Source organism: Mus caroli, unplaced genomic scaffold, assembly GCF_978045245.1.
Source record: "Mus caroli unplaced genomic scaffold, Mus_caroli_1 scaffold_10, whole genome shotgun sequence".
Lineage (NCBI taxonomy): Eukaryota > Metazoa > Chordata > Mammalia > Rodentia > Muridae > Mus > Mus caroli.
Window position 1 is genome coordinate 59,679,993 of NW_028227265.1, and position 17,016 is coordinate 59,697,008.

The 17,016-nt window shown below is 45.1% G+C and overlaps 1 protein-coding gene across 1 annotated transcript; it reads left to right on the forward strand.

The window, feature by feature from the left end:
- Positions 1 to 1,477: 1,477 nt before the first annotated feature.
- Positions 1,478 to 14,433, forward strand: LOC110299572 (uncharacterized). Its single transcript, XM_021169286.2, has 4 exons — positions 1,478 to 1,642; positions 8,039 to 8,165; positions 10,072 to 10,132; positions 10,824 to 14,433. Exons 1-4 carry the CDS (start codon positions 1,478 to 1,480, stop codon positions 12,193 to 12,195), a joined length of 1,725 nt encoding a protein of 574 aa, XP_021024945.2. The 3' UTR covers positions 12,196 to 14,433.
- Positions 14,434 to 17,016: the final 2,583 nt, after the last annotated feature.

Sequence of the window (17,016 nt, forward strand, 5' to 3'; positions counted from 1 at the left end):
GAAACACCCTTACATACATGCTGGAGGGTTGCTCCCATCACGTTGACAATAAAGACTAATCATTACACGACTGAACACCACTCACTGATCTGTTCATTGACTCCATTAGCTTTGCTGTGTTTTTCCTTCTTATTGTTTCTACTGCCAGTACTCCCCCCGCCCCAGCTTCTTCTTTAGTAAAAATGGGTGAACGCCTTTAATCCCAGCACCCGTGAAGCATAGGCAGGTAGACCTCTGTGTTTGAGATTAGCCTGATCTACAGAGTGAGTTCTAGGATAGCCAGGGCTATACAGAGAAACCCTGTCTTGGAAAAAAACAAAACCAAAAAAAAAAAAAAAAAAAAAAAAAAGGATAGCTAGGGCTACACAGAGAAACTCTCTAACTCGAAAAACCAAAAATTAAATAATAAAATGTTCTGATGATTTAGTGGCTATGTACGTGTGTGTGTGTGTGTGTGTGTGTGTGTGTGTGTCTGTGTCTATTTATGTGTGTGTGAAGAACACACTTGTGGAGGCCAGAGGACAACTTTCCTGAGTTGGTCGTCTTCTTCTACTATGTTCAGGCTTAACCTACTAAGTCATTTCCTTGACCCACGTCTTCAATTTTTTAAATTTATTTTTTGCTTTTGTTTAAATTAGAATGTCTGTAGAGGCCTGGAGAGGAGAAATGGGGGTGAGATGGAAGGATAGAGAGGTTTTTGGCTTTTTTTTTTTGTTTTGTTTTGTTTTTTTCTTTTTTTCTTTCTTTCTTTCTTTATTATATATAAGTACACTGTAGCTGTCTTCAGACACTCCAGAAGAGGGCGCCAGATCTCGTTGTGGATGGTTGTGAGCCACCATGTGGTTGCTGGGATTTGAACTCTGGACCTTCGGAAGAGCAGTCGGGTGCTCTTACCCACAGAGCCATCTCACCAGTCCTTGTTTTTTTCAAGACAGGGTTTCTGGTGTAGCCTTGGCTGTCCTGAAACTCACTCTGTAGACCACGCTGGCCTCGAACTCAGGAATCTGCCTGCCTCTGCCTCCCAAGTGCTGGAATTAAAGGTGTGTGCCACCACTGCCCGCACTGCCCGGCTGGATAGAGATCTCAACTGAAAGAACAACACATGCTATGAAAATAGAGGAAATGAATACTTGTGTTAATGTGCAACCTGGGACAGATGTATAAACCATAGATGTTCCTTACTCAAATTCCTGATGCCTGGAGAACATCAGGTCCAGTTATAATTTGACCTTCTAATTATAACTGAGCTGAGCACCTTTCTAATTGTGAGGCAGCAGGATTGCTGCAATGAGCACTCGGTATGTACAGTGAGCGTGTGCACAGTGACGACTGGGTGATGGAGTACTGCTTTACCAGGGAGAAGCAAGTTCTGCTTAGAAGCAAGGAGGGCGGGGCTATGGCTGTTATTTGAATCCCACACTTCGGCTTTGGAAGCTAGTGTCACTCAGGCTTTGCTAGCCAATCAGATCCTCGAACCATGCCGTCTAATCAGGACTACTGGAGACCGGCGAGAGGCGGGTTCTTCTCGGCCGCCATACTGTGGCTCGGCTCCGCGGCACAGGGAGGTGCGGTGTGTTGTGCTGTGAGCGCCGCTGCCGGGACCTGTGAGGAGAGCGCAGGCGAGTCCGGAAGCCGCGCCATGGTGAGCAAGGGCCGCTGTCCCTGTCAGCTGTGGTGGATCCTCCCGGAGGCTGGGACGGGGCGGCAGCGGCATTCATTGCTGTGTGGAGCTGGGCCCTGTGTCCTCGTCTCCGTGGTCCGTGGTCCGCGCCTGCGCAGAGCGCTGAGCCTCGTTGCGGAGGCTCCGCCTTGCGCAGGAAAAAGTCGGTGCTCTGTCTGGGGCAGGCGTTTTATACAGACCTGCTTTGGGTATCTCATCAGAAGGTTGTAATAGGTCATCTAGTTTCTGCTGCTTTCTAGAAGTTCTGAATTTTCATGTAACATTTAGGTCAAAGCATTCAACTTGAGTTAATACTGTGAATTTTAAACTTTAAAAAAATATTATTTTTTGTGCATTGGTATTTTGCCAAAATGTATGTCTTTGTGAGGATGTCAGATCCTCTGGAACTGTTGTTGAGCTGCCATGTTGGTACTAGGAATTGAACCCAGGTCCTCTGGAAGAGCAGCCAGTTTTCCCAACCATTAAACCATCTCTCCAGCCCCAATATTGTGAAACTCTATTTAATTTCTTGTCTATAGACATCGGTTCTGCCAATAACCTTTTGCTATTCCGCCCTTTGTTGCGTTTCCTTTGCTACTTTGTCAAAAAAAGGTACACACACACATATATATGTGTGTGTATTATATATGTGTGTATATAACATGTATATATAGATATAATATCTATATATATACACTTTAAGTCTGTGTGCTGTTTCTTTGGAATTGTGTGGACCATTTTCGTTCTTTTCCACTCTCCACATAAACTTGAGAATCGGTTTCTTAATTTTTCATAAGTTGTTAGGATTTATATTGTGATTATTTAAATCTTAGTGCAGATTGAGGAAACATGACGTTCAGTTCTGAAGCTTCCTATCGCCATAATTATGAGGTATCACTATTTTGTGTTTGTTTTTTGTTTGGTTGGAGTTTTGTTGTTGTCTTTTTTGCTTGTTTTGTTTTTTGTTAGGTCTGCTTTGGCCTAAAACTCACTCTGTAGAGGCTGGCCTTGAAATCATAGCCATCCACCTGCTTCTCTCTGCCTTCCAAGAGCCAAGATTCAAGGCATTGTCTCCCACTGCCCTGCATGGTTTTGTTTTGTTTTGTTTTTTGTTGTTAAAAATTATAGTTCTTGCTGGGTTGGTTGGTCAGTCTACCTTTAACCCAGCACTTGGGAGGAAGAGGTTGGCAGATTGAGGCTAGCCTGGTTTACATAGCTGCAGAGTTCCAGATTAGCCAGGGTTACATCGTGAGACCCTGTCAAAAAGATGAGGCGGATAGCCTGTAATGATGGTTCAGTGCTTAAGAGGGTATTGCTCTTGTAAAGACACCAGTTTGGTTTCCAGCATCCACCTCTGGTGACTTACAACTGCCTATAACTCCAGTACCAGAGCATCCAATGTCCACTTCTGGCCTCTGAGGGCACCTCCTTCAAATGCACGAACCCCTACATACACACACACACACACACACTCTTAAAACTTTAAAAGTGGCTTAGCAGTGAAAAGCGCTGGTTGTTTTTTGCAGAGGATGCTGATTCAGTTCCCAGTGCTCAGGTGGCCATTTACAACCTCCTGTAACTAGTCTTGAGATCCAGGCCTCCTCTGATCTCCACAGGCACCGCATATGTGCTGGCAAAACACTGATCTGCATAAAAAGTGTGAAAAAACCAAAGTAAGGCCCCTTGGCATTCTCTTACTCAAAGAGGCCCATTGCCTTTCTTGGAAATGTCTATAATTTGTATTTCCTCTTTGCTCTTAATAAAACTTTTTGAAAGGTTTTAAGATAATTAAAATCTTTTTAAAAAATTATAGTTCTTACCTAGAGGACTTTATTGAATTGGTATATATTTCATTATGTCTCTTCTTATCTGCGTTGCCATACTGGGTATTGTTATCCAGCTGCTCACTGCTGGCTTACAGGACGCTGATGGATATTATACTCATCTTTAAACATTTTGGGGCTGGTGAGATGGCTCAGTGGGTAAGAGCACCCGACTGCTCTTCCGAAGGTCCAGAGTTCAAATCCCAGCAACCACATGGTGGCTCACAACCATCCGCAATGAGATCTGGCGCCCTCTTCTGGAGTGTCTGAAGACAGCTACAGTGTACTTACATATAATAAATAAATCTTTAAAAAAAAAAAAACATTTTGATAATTTGTTAAGAATTACTGGTTATAATCTTGTTGGTTCAATGAGTTTTGTTGATTCTTGGAATTTTTTTTTTTTTTAATTTATTATATGTGAGTACACTGTAGCTGTCCTCAGACACTCCAGAAGAGGGAGTCAGATCTCGTTACGGATGGTTGTGAGCCACCATGTGGTTGCTGGGATTTGAACTCCTGACCTTCGGAAGAGCAGTCGGGTGCTCTTACCCACTGAGCCATCTCACCAGCCCGATTCTTGGAATTTATTTTGAGGAAACAGTTTATTTTTTTCTTTTCAATGCTAATAACACCCTTAATCCCCTTTCTTGCTGTGTGTGAGAGAGAGAGAAAGACCGAGAGAGAGAGGGCAAGAGAAAAGAAACTCATTCCAAGCTACACCATGGTGGTGCATGCCTTTATTCCCGCTACCAGTAAAGGAAGACAAATCTCTGGGCTCGAAGCTGCCTGGTCTATAGATCTAGTTCCAAGACAGCTAGAGCTATACAGAGAAACCTTGTCTTAAAACCAAACCAAACCAAACCAAACATCCCTTCCTCCGCTTTTTATGTTCTGTGTTTTACAAAGTCTTGCTATGTAGCTTTGGGTGGCCTAGAACTTGCTGTGTAGACGAGGCTAGCCTCAAACTCAGAGATCTGTCAGTGATTGCCTTCATAGGATTAAAGGACTCTGGGCTGGTGAGATGGCTCAGTGGGTAAGAGCACCCGACTGCTCTTCCGAAGGTCCAGAGTTCAAATCCCAGCAACCACATGGTGGCTCACAACCATCCGTAACGAGATCTGGCGCCCTTTTCTGGAGTATCTGAGGACAGCTACAGTGTACTTACATATAACAATAAATAAATCTTTAAAAAAAAAAAAAAAGGACTCTGACAGCATGTTCTGTTTATCCATTCTCCTATTATGTAGCTCTGGCTGTCCTGGAACTCTGTAGACCAGTCTGACCTTGAATTCACAGAGATCTGTCTGTCCGTGTCTTCAGAGTGCTAGGATCAAAAGCATGCTCCACCACTCCTGGCCCTCAACCGGATCATTTTTAAAAGATTTATTTTATTTCATGTGCATGAGTGTTTGGCCGCCATATAAGTGTACTGTAAGTGCACTGTGTCCGTAGCTGGTGCCTGTGGAGACCAGAGGGCACACTAGATCTCACGAAACAAGTTACTGTTGATTGTAGGCTGCCGTGTGGGTCCCAGAACTCAAACTGGGTCCTGCAAGAGCAGCAAGTGCTCTTCTGAGCCATCCCTCCACCCCTTCCTGCCATATATATTTCTAGTTACTGGCAGAATCATATTTTTTCTACTTCATTGTTAATGGTATATTGTATTAGATTGAGCATGTTTTTCTTTTAGGGCACTGGAGAGTGAGTCCAGGCTTTTGTACATTCAAGCATATGGTTTAGCTTAGTTTCCTCAGCTTCAATCAGAATTGTTGTTTGTTCCTGTTTATTTGTGTGTTTGTGTCTAAGGAAGTCAGAGGGTGTCAGGACCTCTAGAGCTTCAGGTTGCTGTGGTCGCTGGGAGCTGAGTCAGCTTCTTTTTAAGAACAGTGTATGCTAACTGCTGAGCCTTCTCTCCAGCTCTTACAGCTTCGTAGGCTTCTGCGTTTGCACACGTCACCAGCAAGGTTATGACATCGTTAGGTTGTGCAGTAAATGAAGAATCTCATAGAAGATTGATCTCAAGCCGTTCTCCCTCCCCAACGTTTGAGCCACATGTTTGTCTTTCTCTGCATTCTTTGTGATTTCATAACATTAGAAAGTGAACATTTGCCTTTAATCTCAGCACTGGGGAGGCAGAGGCAGGTAGACACCGGAGATTGACGCCAACATGGTCTAAATCATTGGTTCCACTCCAGCTGTGGCTACATAGTGAGACCTTGTCTCAGAAACAGCATTTACCGGTGCAGTGAGTACCTCTGGAAATGAGCCTGTCTTCTCCAGGGTTACTGTTCCTTGGTTGCAGGCTCAGTTTGCCATTTGTTTAGTGTCTCCAAAGTATTTGTTACCAAGATTCTGTTACCTGTGTATTGGCAGTCTGCCTCCAGAATGCACTTCGTATTTGGTTGTTATTTTTCACGGATTTCTTTGGCTATGAAGAGCTAAACAGAAAGGCTGAAAACGCTACCTGTGAGGGATTTATGGATGGCTGACTTAGGGTCCGCCTTCCTCCTGCTGTTTCACCCTTATGTCCCCCTCACTGGAGCCTAGAGAGAAGTCAAGGCTCAAGATGAGGGTCTTCTCAGGTGTTTTCTGAAACTGACTTTTCTTTTTTTTTTTTCTTTTTTATTACATCTTTTCCTCAATTCATTTCCAATGCTATCCCAAAAGTCCCCCATACCCTCCCCCCCACTTCCCTACCCACCCATTCCCATTTTTTTGGCCCTGGCATTGCCCTGTACTGGGGCATATAAAGTTTGCAAGTCCAATGGGCCTCTCTTTCCAGTGATGGCCGACTAGGCCATCTTTTGATACATATGCAGCTAGAGTCAAGAGCTCCGGGATACTGGTTAGTTCATAATGTGAAACTGACTTTTCAATATGCCTTGATTTTGAAGACCCCAGTTCCTAAGAGAGATTTTTTTTTTTTTTTTTTCAAGACAGGGTTTCTCTGTGTAGCCCTGGCTGTCCTGGAACTCACTCTGTAGACCAGGCTGGCCTTGAACTCAGAAATCCACCTGTTTCTGCCTCCCAAGTGCTGGGATTACAGGCATGTGCCACCACTGCCCAGAGAGAGAATTTTTTAAAACTTGCCTTTTCATAGTATGTTCTTGAACTCTTTTAGCTAAGACAGCCCACTCTTGTTGAGAAGATTCTTCACAGTTGCTAAATAGCTGTTACTCTTAGCCAATCTAGAAGGATAAGCTCACAGAAACGGCCGGCACTGCACTTCTGCCAGCCTCCCTTCCCTCCCATGATGGGCAGGCATCTCACGGTTTGGCAGGGTCTGCCCGGGATCGCTGACACCAGGCCATCCTTCTGTTTATTCCCCAAAGCAGCTACAGCGGCTACGTTGAGTGTATTCTAAAAGGCCTGGCCATCTTTCTCTTAAGTTTCTCACGCTGAAGCATTGCTCAGTTAAAATCCAAGTACTGTGTTCAGGAGTAATGAGGTGGCTTAGAGAGTAGATGCCCGCTGCTGCTAACACCCTGTGTTCTCCTCAGACCCAGACATGGAGGGAGAAAACCCACTCCTCCAGATTGTCCTCTGAATTCCACATCACACCCCTGCCCCCGTAAAGGAATGTAATTACCCCTCGCTACACACAGACACACACACACACAGACACACACACACACACACACAGACACACAGACACTTTGTTTTGAGAAAGGGTCTCACTTTGTAGTCCTGATTGGTCTAGAACTCACTGTTATACTTGGGTGGCCTCACACTCTGAGATCCACTTGCCTTTGTCTGCTGAACACTGAGATCAAAGTCTAGGGCTGCCATGCTCAGGTAATTAATTTTTTATTTTTTCTGCTATATAAAGTGTAACCTTATTTAATCTTTCCCAGATGTCTTTACATCTGTCCTTATGAAGGACATGGCTTAACATGACTTTCTTGGTGGTCACGGGCAGGAGCAGTGGATTTAAATTGTAGTGGCTGTGTTTGATCCTTCCAGGCTTCATGATCACTCCTGACTGCCTGGCTTTGAGTGACACCACTCATGCAGCCAGACATAGATGCGGGAAGCCTATGGCTCAGCTCCCCTTTCAAGTAGTGAGAGCATTGTGAAGTAGCGCTGGTCAGGAAGCTCGCTACACACATTGTCTGCTGTCTTTGGAGAGTAGGTCTGATCGTCAAGGTTTGTCTGAGTTTGTAACAGACGAATCCATAACTCTGTCATTATGGACTTACTGACATTCTTCACTTGTGAGCCCTTCCCGTTATCTTGTTCTCTCCACCCCGAAAAGCTTACACTCTGTGCACAGACCTGTAAGGACAGACAGCTCTGTTTTGTGCACAGGTGTCCGGACTGTCTAGGACAAGAATGAGAATTTGAGGAGGAACTGTGCCTCCTCCTCCCCAGGGCACTCGGTGAGAGGAGTGTTTTTACATCACATGCTGTTTCTGTTCAGTAATGTTTGCATTAGCGTGCCTCTGTCATGGAACACATGTGTGGAAACTGTAGCACATGTGAGCATCTTACCAACTAAGCATCCCTTTGCAGTCCTGGCCGTTCTCTTATGCACACATTTGGGATGTTTTAGGATTTGGTGAGCTTTGAGGACGTGGCTGTGCACTTCACCCAGGACGAGTGGGCTTTGCTGGATCCTTCCCAGAAGAGTCTGTACAGAGATGTGATGCTGGAGACCTGCAGGAGCCTCGCTGCCATAGGTAAGGCTCTTCTTTCCTTCCCTTGGTTAAATTAGTTTTCCTGTTAGGAATGGTCTTCTGCAATTTGGATGTAGAAAGGGAAGGATCTGGTGAATATGTGACATCATAGTGGAGGAGAGATGGCTCACTATGTCAAAGGCACTCACTCTGCAGGCCTGCTGGAACCATGGCATAGGAGGGGAGAGCCAGCTCCCACAGTTGTCCTCTCATCTATGTGTGCTCTGTGGCATGTGCACCCCCATACCACACACACTGAAAATCTCTGTTTTTGCAGGGCTTATATTTTAAGAAAAATGACATGATTACAATGTATATTGAGACTACTTCTCAGTGATTTTTTTTTTAAAGGTTTATTTATTTATATGACACTGTAGCTGTCATCAGACACACCAGAAGAGGGCATCAGATCCCATTACAGATGGTTGTAAGCCACCATGTGGTTGCTAGGAATTAAACTCAGGACCTCTAGAAGAGCAGTCCACTGACTCTTTTTTTTTTTTTTTTTTTTTTAAAGATTTATTTATTATATGTAAGTACACTGTAGCTGTCTTCAGACATTCCAGAAGAGGGCGCCAGATCTTGTTGCGGATGGTTGTGAGCCACCATGTGGTTGCTGGGATATGAACTCTGGACCTTCAGAAGAGCAGTCGGGTGCTCTTACCCACTGAGCCATCTCACCAGCCCCCAGTCCACTGACTCTTAACTACTGAGCCATCTCTCCAGCCCCCAGTGCTTTTATATTATTTTATTTTAAGATCTATTTATTTATTTTATGTATATGAGTACACCATTGCTTTCTTCAGACACACCAGAAGAAGGCATCTGATCCCATTACAGATGGTTGTGAGTCACCATGTGGTTGCTGGGAATTGAACTTGGGACCTCTGGAAGAGCAGTCAGTACTCTTAACTGCTGAGCCATCTCATAAATTAAAAAATAATTTTATTATTTTTGTGTGCACCTTTGTGAGTGTATGTGCACCATATGTGTGTAGGAGCCTCAGAAGCCAGAATAGGGCATCAGATTGTCTTGAACTAGACTTACAGGTAGCTTTTATTGCCATGCAAGTATTAGAAACCAAACCTAGGTTCTCTACAAGAACAGTAAATATTCTTAATCCCTGAACCATTTCTCCAGCCCCTTTCTTCCTTTAAGAAATGATTTATTTTAAATTACCTGTGTGTATAGGGGCAGGCTTGGGGCATGTGTGTGTATGAGCGCAGGTGCCGTGACTAATGCTGTGTGGTTTGGAGCATGTACATGTATGTGAGCGCAAGTGCCATGGAGGGCAGTGTGGCAGTGTGGGGCGTGTGTGTATCTGAGGGCAGCGTGACAGTGTGGGGCGTGTGTGTATCTGAGGGCAGTGTGGCAGTGTGGGGCGTGTGTGTATCTGAGGGCAGTGTGGCAGTGTGGGGCGTGTGTGTATCTGAGGGCAGCGTGGCAGTGTGGGGCATGTGTGTATCTGAGGGCAGTGTGGCAGTGTGGGGCGTGTGTGTATCTGAGGGCAGCGTGGCAGTGTAGGGCGTGTGTGTATCTGAGGGCAGCGTGGCAGTGTGGGGCGTGTGTGTATCTGAGGGCAGCGTGGCAGTGTGGGGCGTGTGTGTATCTGAGGGCAGAGCTGGAGCTTCAGGTTGTTGTGTGATAATAAGCAGTGTGAGAAGTGGGAACCAAAGTTATATTTCTTTGAGAACAGTAAGTGCCCTTAACCCCCTCCTGGTTTTCAGGAACTTCTGACCTTTTCTTTTTCTAGCTGGGGTCTCAGTGTGTAAACCAGCTGACCTTGAAGTCACAGACACCACTTGCCTCTACCTTCTGAGTGCTGAGGTTGACAGCATATGCCTCCACATCCAGTTTTATTTTTATTAATTTCTAATAATTTATCATAACTTTTGGGACTGCTTTTTAGGGTATATATGGGAAGAACAGAATGTTGAAGATGACTGCAAAAATTTTGGAAGAATTCAAAGGTAATTTTCATGTATAAGTGGAAGGAACTGTCTCTTGTAGAAACCTTAATGTGCCATATAAATTTAACAATGAGCAAAAGAACTTTAAGTTTATTCATCATTAGAAATTTGTCAGCAAAACTATGTGCTTGAGTGTAAGAATGCTGTTGACTGTTTGCAGCACACTCTACTTGGACCCAGTGTTAAATCATGAGATTTAACACTGTTAGATTATTGCTCTGGGGAGACATATTGTAGAAATATCAATCCATGTAGTTTCCCACCATTCACATGTGGCCGAGTGTGTACACTCGACCTCACCTTGAGAGCAGTGTCTGACCTACACCTTGATAATAAGTAGTCAATGAGTCTAATTTGGTTGTTTTTGTTTTTGAGAAAGGGTCTCACCATGTAACTCTGGACCAGGCTGGCCTCTAGTTCACAAGTATCCACCTGCCTTTGCCTCTTGAGTACTGGGATCAAAGACATGTACCACCAAGCTTGTCTCTTTTTTTTATTTTTAATTTTTTTATTTATGGAAGTTGCATATTATAGACGATGAAGGTGTGGTCTTAGGGTGAAGGCAGTCAGGGTCACACAAACTTCAACCCTATGTCGAACCTCGGTAGAAGCATCAAGTTTTCTACTAAAATTAAGCTCTGTGAATATAGTGTTTGTGAGAAGGTTTTACATCTCATTCATCCTTTAATAGGCATGTCATATCTGATTCTGAACACTTACTGGATGAGCAGGAGGGATATGGAAACAAGCCATACGATTCTAGTTCTCTCACAAGTATTCAAGGACACATGGGAGCGCACACTGTGAATGGACCTTGTGAATGTGAGGTATGTGTAAAATCCTTTGGTTTTCCAAGTGCATTTGGAATGTGTCACCAACCCCACAGTGGACAAAACGTTTGTGACTACAAGGAATTCGGAAATGCTTCTGGTTTCCACAGTTCACTTTACACACATGGAGGGACTGACACTGTAAGAAAATGTTACTCGTGTAACCAGTGTGGGAAAGCTCTGAGTTCTTCCAGTTCCCTTCAAAGGCATGAGAGAATTCACACAGGAGAGAGACCCTATAAATGTCAGCAGTGTGGGAAAGCTCTGAGTTCTTCCACTTCCCTTCAAAGGCATGAGAGAATTCACACAGGAGAGAGACCCTATAAATGTCAGCAGTGTGGGAAAGCCTTTAGATGTCACAGCGCCCTTCAGTTACACGAAAGAATTCATACTGGTGAAAAACCCTATGAATGTCAGCAGTGTGGGAAAGCCTTCACGTGTCACAGTTACCTTCGATTACATGAGAGAACTCATACCGGAGAGAAACCCTATGAATGTAAGCAATGTGGGAAAGCCTTCAGATGTCAAACGTCCTATCACAGACATAAAATTATTCATGGTGGAGAAACATTCTATGAATGTAAACAATGTAGTAGGCTCTTCATTTACCCCTCTTTACTTCAAATGCATGAACGAACTCACACGAGTGAAAGGCCATATAAATGTAAGGAGTGTGGAAAGTCCTTCCTTTATCCCTCTTTACTTCAAATGCATGAACGAACTCACACCGGTGAAAAGCCCTATGAATGTAAGCAATGTGGTACAGCCTTTAGACATCACTCTTCCCTTCGGTTGCACGAAAGAACTCACACAGGAGAGAAGCCCTATGAATGCCAGCAGTGTGGGAAAGCCTTCACGCGTCACACTTCCCTTCGGTTACATGAGATAACTCACACTGGAGAGAAACCTTACAAATGTAAAGAATGTGGGAAAGCCTTCAGACATCATTCTTCTCTTCGATTGCATGGAAGAAATCATAGTGGAGAGAAACCCTATGAATGTAAACAATGTGATAAAGCCTTTATACGGTACAGTTACCTTCGATTACACGAGCGCACACACACGGGAGAAAAACCTTACGAATGCAAACAATGTGGGAAAGCCTTCAGCCGCCACAGTTCCTTTCAGAGACATAAATCTATTCATGCTGTGGAAAACCCCTATGAGTGTCAGCAGTATCTAATTCCTTTACCCTTGTTTCCTCCAAATACATCCGACAGCTCATACTGGTGAGAAACACTGTGAATGTGAACAGTGCTACAGTGTATTCTTATCCTGTGAAAGCATGTAAGAACAGAAGCTGTCACAGGATAAGCCTTCTCCACATAAAGATATGGTTACAAAGGAATGCATGCCAGGCACAGTGTCTACAAATGTAAGCAGTGTGTGGCAGGCCCTTTATTGGTCTTTACTTGGCTTTCACGGAAGGAAGTTAATTCATGTTGGGGAAATGCCTTGTGAATGGAAACAATATGGTTAGTCTTTTATCCCTGTTTGCTTCAAACACATGAAACACTTAAGGTGCAAAATGCTGCAAATGTCAACAGCTGCAGCCTTCCAGAGTTGCAGGTCCCTTTGGTGTCTTGAAGGACATCTTACTGGAGGAAAAAACCCTTGCTGTTTAGATGTCATTGCTCCTATAGATTCTATGAACAACTTCTGTTGGAAACAATGTCTGTGAGTGGCAACAAAGTTGTAACACCTTCAAGCTCAGCTCCTTTCAAAGATGTACAAATACTAATGGTGGGACAAAGCCTATCCAAAGAAAAATGGTGTAGGTTTTGGTTGGCAGTAGATGGACAGACATTTCTGTCAGTAGTGCAGCTGCCTGTAAGTTGCCCGTGCTCAATAAGCCCAATTAAAGTCAGTGGCTCCCCAGGCTGCACTTGGGTGGAATCATTTCTTTGCTTTTAGTCTTGGTGCCCTGTCTAGGGTGAATAGTTCACATGTGGCCAGAAAATGTTCACACAGCTTTTGGCGTCTGAATGAGAGGCACAGTGGAACCAGAGTCGAGTTTGAGAGGAGCATGGGCCTTGCCTCTGTGTGGGTGATGAGACATGGCCTCTGAAGGGAAGCTTTCTGTGGGCACAGCAGCACGTCTTCTAAACCGGCTGTCCTTTGCAGTGTGCCATGGAACGATGAGCCTTCGTGTTGCAGTACCAGTTGCGTGGTCTTTACCTTGCAGCTCCTTTGTAGTATGGAGTGGCACTTCTGTGACAGACGAGTTTGCCACATGAGTGGATGGATGTCCACATACAGCTGTCAGGTTAAAGAGTATATTACAGGTAATTAGCACAAGCGAACAGATTAAGTAGGCCTCAGGAGCATGGCCCTTGCTTTGGGTAATAAGACATGCCAATAGGGCTTAGTTGTCTGCCAACATGAACTTCCCCTCTAATGGAAGAATTACTTTGAGGAAAAGATGCACTGTGTTGGCCTCTGAACTGGCAGGAAAAGTAAGAGGAGGGCAAGTGGGAGGGAGGGAGGATGGGCGTGGATGGGATGCAGCTGCTGGCTCTCAGTTTCTTACAGCTGGAATGGCATAAGGGAAACAGAAGTTCTGTCTGCTCAGTAGTCCCACTGGGACCCTAAGACTTGAGGCTTTTGTGTAAAATTCTGCAGGGTAAGAATGAGGACTCTTTATTCAAAGGGAGTGCCCGGCGTGGTGGCCCACGCCTTTAATCCCAGCACTTGGGAGGCAGAGGCAGGTGGATTTCTGAGTTCGAGGCCAACCTGGTCTACAGAGTGAGTTCCAGGACAACCAGGGCTACAGAGAAAACCTGTCTCGAAAAACAAAACAAAACAAACAAAAATCAAAGGGAGTGAATAGAAGAGACCCAGCTCACCCTGTAGTCCTGACCTCTACTGCAGGAGTGGGAAATGACGGGTACACCTGGGGTTGGAGTCCTAAATAGTAGCCCAGCAAAGGAGCTTGTGATGATCAGCAAATATTCTGCTTCTGGAGGGCTGGAAGGCTTGAGGAAAACATGAACAAAGGAAGAGATGAGAAAGCAGTGCAGCTAAAACGTCTGAGCTTTCCCTGGGTCATTTCCCACAGAACAAGCGGTGTACTCTCCTGCAGGAGAGGATGTTTGTGTATAAATTGTTTGTTCAGCCCAGAGACCTCTCAGCAGCCAGGAGCATCCACTGAAGAGGCAGCAGTGTGCTACAGCTTGAGCCCAGAGACTGTCAGACCCTGCCAGTCCATGGGATACAGCAGGTGAGCATGTCTGGGTTTCCCCTTGGCCCTACACCCACTGGAGAACAGGAGCCAGCTCCTTCCCCAGCAGATCAGCGCGGGGTGAGGAGATCCATAGGCCCAAGCTACACTCAGGGTGAGGTTGCAAGATGGCTCATGAGGAATGACAGATCAGGTGCAGGATAGGGTGCAACCTCCCGTCTCCTCTACTGTGTCCACACTGGCTTGAATTTAGTCTTTGTTTTCTTGAGGAAAATTCTTTTTTTTTTTTTTTTAAAGATTTATTTATTATATGGAAGTACACTGTAGCTGTCTTCAGACACTCCAGAAGAGGGCGCCAGATCTCGTTGCGGATGGTTGTAAGCCACCATGTGGTTGCTGGGATTTGAACTCTGGACCTTCGGAAGAGCAGTCGGGTGCTCTTACCCACTGAGCCATCTCACCAGCCCTGAGGAAAATTCTTTTTTTTTTTTTTTTTTAAAGATTTATTTATTTATTATACGTAAGTACACTGTAGCTGTCTTCAGACACTCCAGAAGAGGGTGCCAGATCTCGTTACGGATGGTTGTGAGCCACCATGTGGTTGCTGGGATTAGAACTCTGGACCTTCGGAAGAGCAGTCGGGTGCTCTTATCCACTGAGCCACCTCACCAGCCCATGAGGAAAATTCTTATACAGCCTGGGGTGCTCTTAAACGCACTGTATAGATGACAATGATCTTGAAAGTCCTGATCCTCCTGCCTCTTCTTCCCAAATCCTGGGGTTGCGTGCATGGGCCATCCCATCTGGTCTCCTGTGCTTCAGAACTAACCCAGGCTCCATGCACGCACTCTTAGCTGTGCTATGTCCTCGGAGAGGTCAACACTGAGAAGACACTTGGTACAAGTCTTTTTTTTTTTTTTTCTTTTGGTTTTTCGAGACAAGGTTTCTCTGTGTAGCCCTGGCTGTCCTGGAACTCACTCTGTAGACCAGGCTGGTCTCGAACTCAGAAATCCGCCTGCCTCTGCCTCCCGAGTGCTGGGATTACAGGCGTGCGCCACCACACCCGGCTTGACACTTGGTACAAGTCTTTTCATGCCGTTGGATCTTGTTAATAGTTTATTAACCCCTTAGTTGCTGACTGCTGAGTTCAGCTGGCACTTGTTTGGGATGGTGGGTTTCAAGCCTTCAGTGATCCTGAGACCCCTTTTCCCCCAGTCCTCTGTGTAAAATGGAAAAGGGTCTTGCATCATGCTGATAAAATGTTAGCCTGTGATGCTCCACAGATCTAGAAAACAATCCAGGTGAGCTGAAAGATGATCAGAAGGACAGGAATATGCACAGGACAGACCCATGGGAATTTCCAAACAAGGTGAATAGGGGAAATCCTTCACAGCCTGTGGCTAGCATTAAACATTAAAAGGTGAGTTGAAGAGCTTAGATGAAGGCACCCTGTGTGAAAGATACATTCAAAAGATAGGCTATTTAGTTAAGATGCAGTGTCAGAGGTAGACTACTTCCCCAGGAGGTATTAGCCAGGGATGCTCCTGAAGTCCCCTGAACAGTACAGACGATTGCCAATGCCATTAGTTATCCACAGAACTACATGCACGTCTTCCTGAAGACACCACATGCTTTGGTTGCTGACTGTAGAGAAACCCATCTGAGACTGAGCTGGAGGCTTTGTCCTCGCTGGCCAGCATTCATGGGACCTGTAGGTGCAGGCGGTTGTGCGGCTCAGCACCACATCTCTGGACCCTGCATGGTACTGTGTCAAGCAAGATGTGCCTACTAGGGCTGGTGAGATTGCTCACCTGTTGAGGGTGCTTGCTTTCAAGGCTGCCAGCTTGAGTTAGATCTCAGAACGTACATGATGGAAACAAATCCTGCAAGTTGTCTTTTGATCCCCTCACTCATGCTGTGACATGCACCTTCCCTGCACAATACACAGATAAATGTAGTAAGATCCAGTACTGTAGCCTTGTGACTCAATGAGAGTCATTAATCAGCTGCTTTCTGGTTGCATTTAAGGCTTTGCTCTCCAGGGGTCAATTTACATGTGTAAGACCCAATCACCACCCACAGCTAGACAGTCCTAAGGCCCTAGTGTTTTGCTAGATGGGTATATTTCTTGAAATGACTGTCTCACATTCTGTGTTTATGCCTGTAGATTATTGTTTCGGTCATTTTTGAGCAGAGCAGCTTCTTTTTGCAGTAGGCAGTAGTTACTGATGAGACTTCTCACCCCCTCCTAGGTTTGGCATATTCTAGAAAGGGGTGGCACGCCCTGGTGCGTGTTTTGGAATGCCGTCCTCTGAGTGTGCTGTTGCCTATCTTTTTGACATCCGGGTACCTGTGATGGCCTACAGGAAGCCCACACAAAGTCTAGACCTTTAGTGTCCTTATGGAGGCATTGGCATGGAGCCCTGGAGCCTTTCCTGATGATCTATCCATTTGCTTCTGAGTGCTGAGATTAAAGGTGTGCACCACCATGTCCAGCCTACTCCCTGAACACCTTTAGGTAGTTAATGGTACTTAGACAGGAGGGCGTCACAAGACCTCCCCCCTCCTTTGAATACAAAGCCAGATAGTTGTTGCTGGTAGAGGGAGGATATGGAACGTTACCTATCCATCAGTTTCCCATGTTTTTGTCAGTGCCCCTCACCCATGCTCCTGTAAGTAACCCTAATTAAAATAATTGGTTCATCAAGCTGCGCTTGTGTCAGATCCTTTCCTTGTGTCTGTGTTTGGTGCCCTTGTTTGAGATGAACGGACATTCAGACCTCAGAAAAGGTTCACACCGCTGTATTGTAATAAGCATTATAATACTGATAAGCTGTCTTGTTGCTTAAGTTTGTTGAGAGCAGACACTGTGA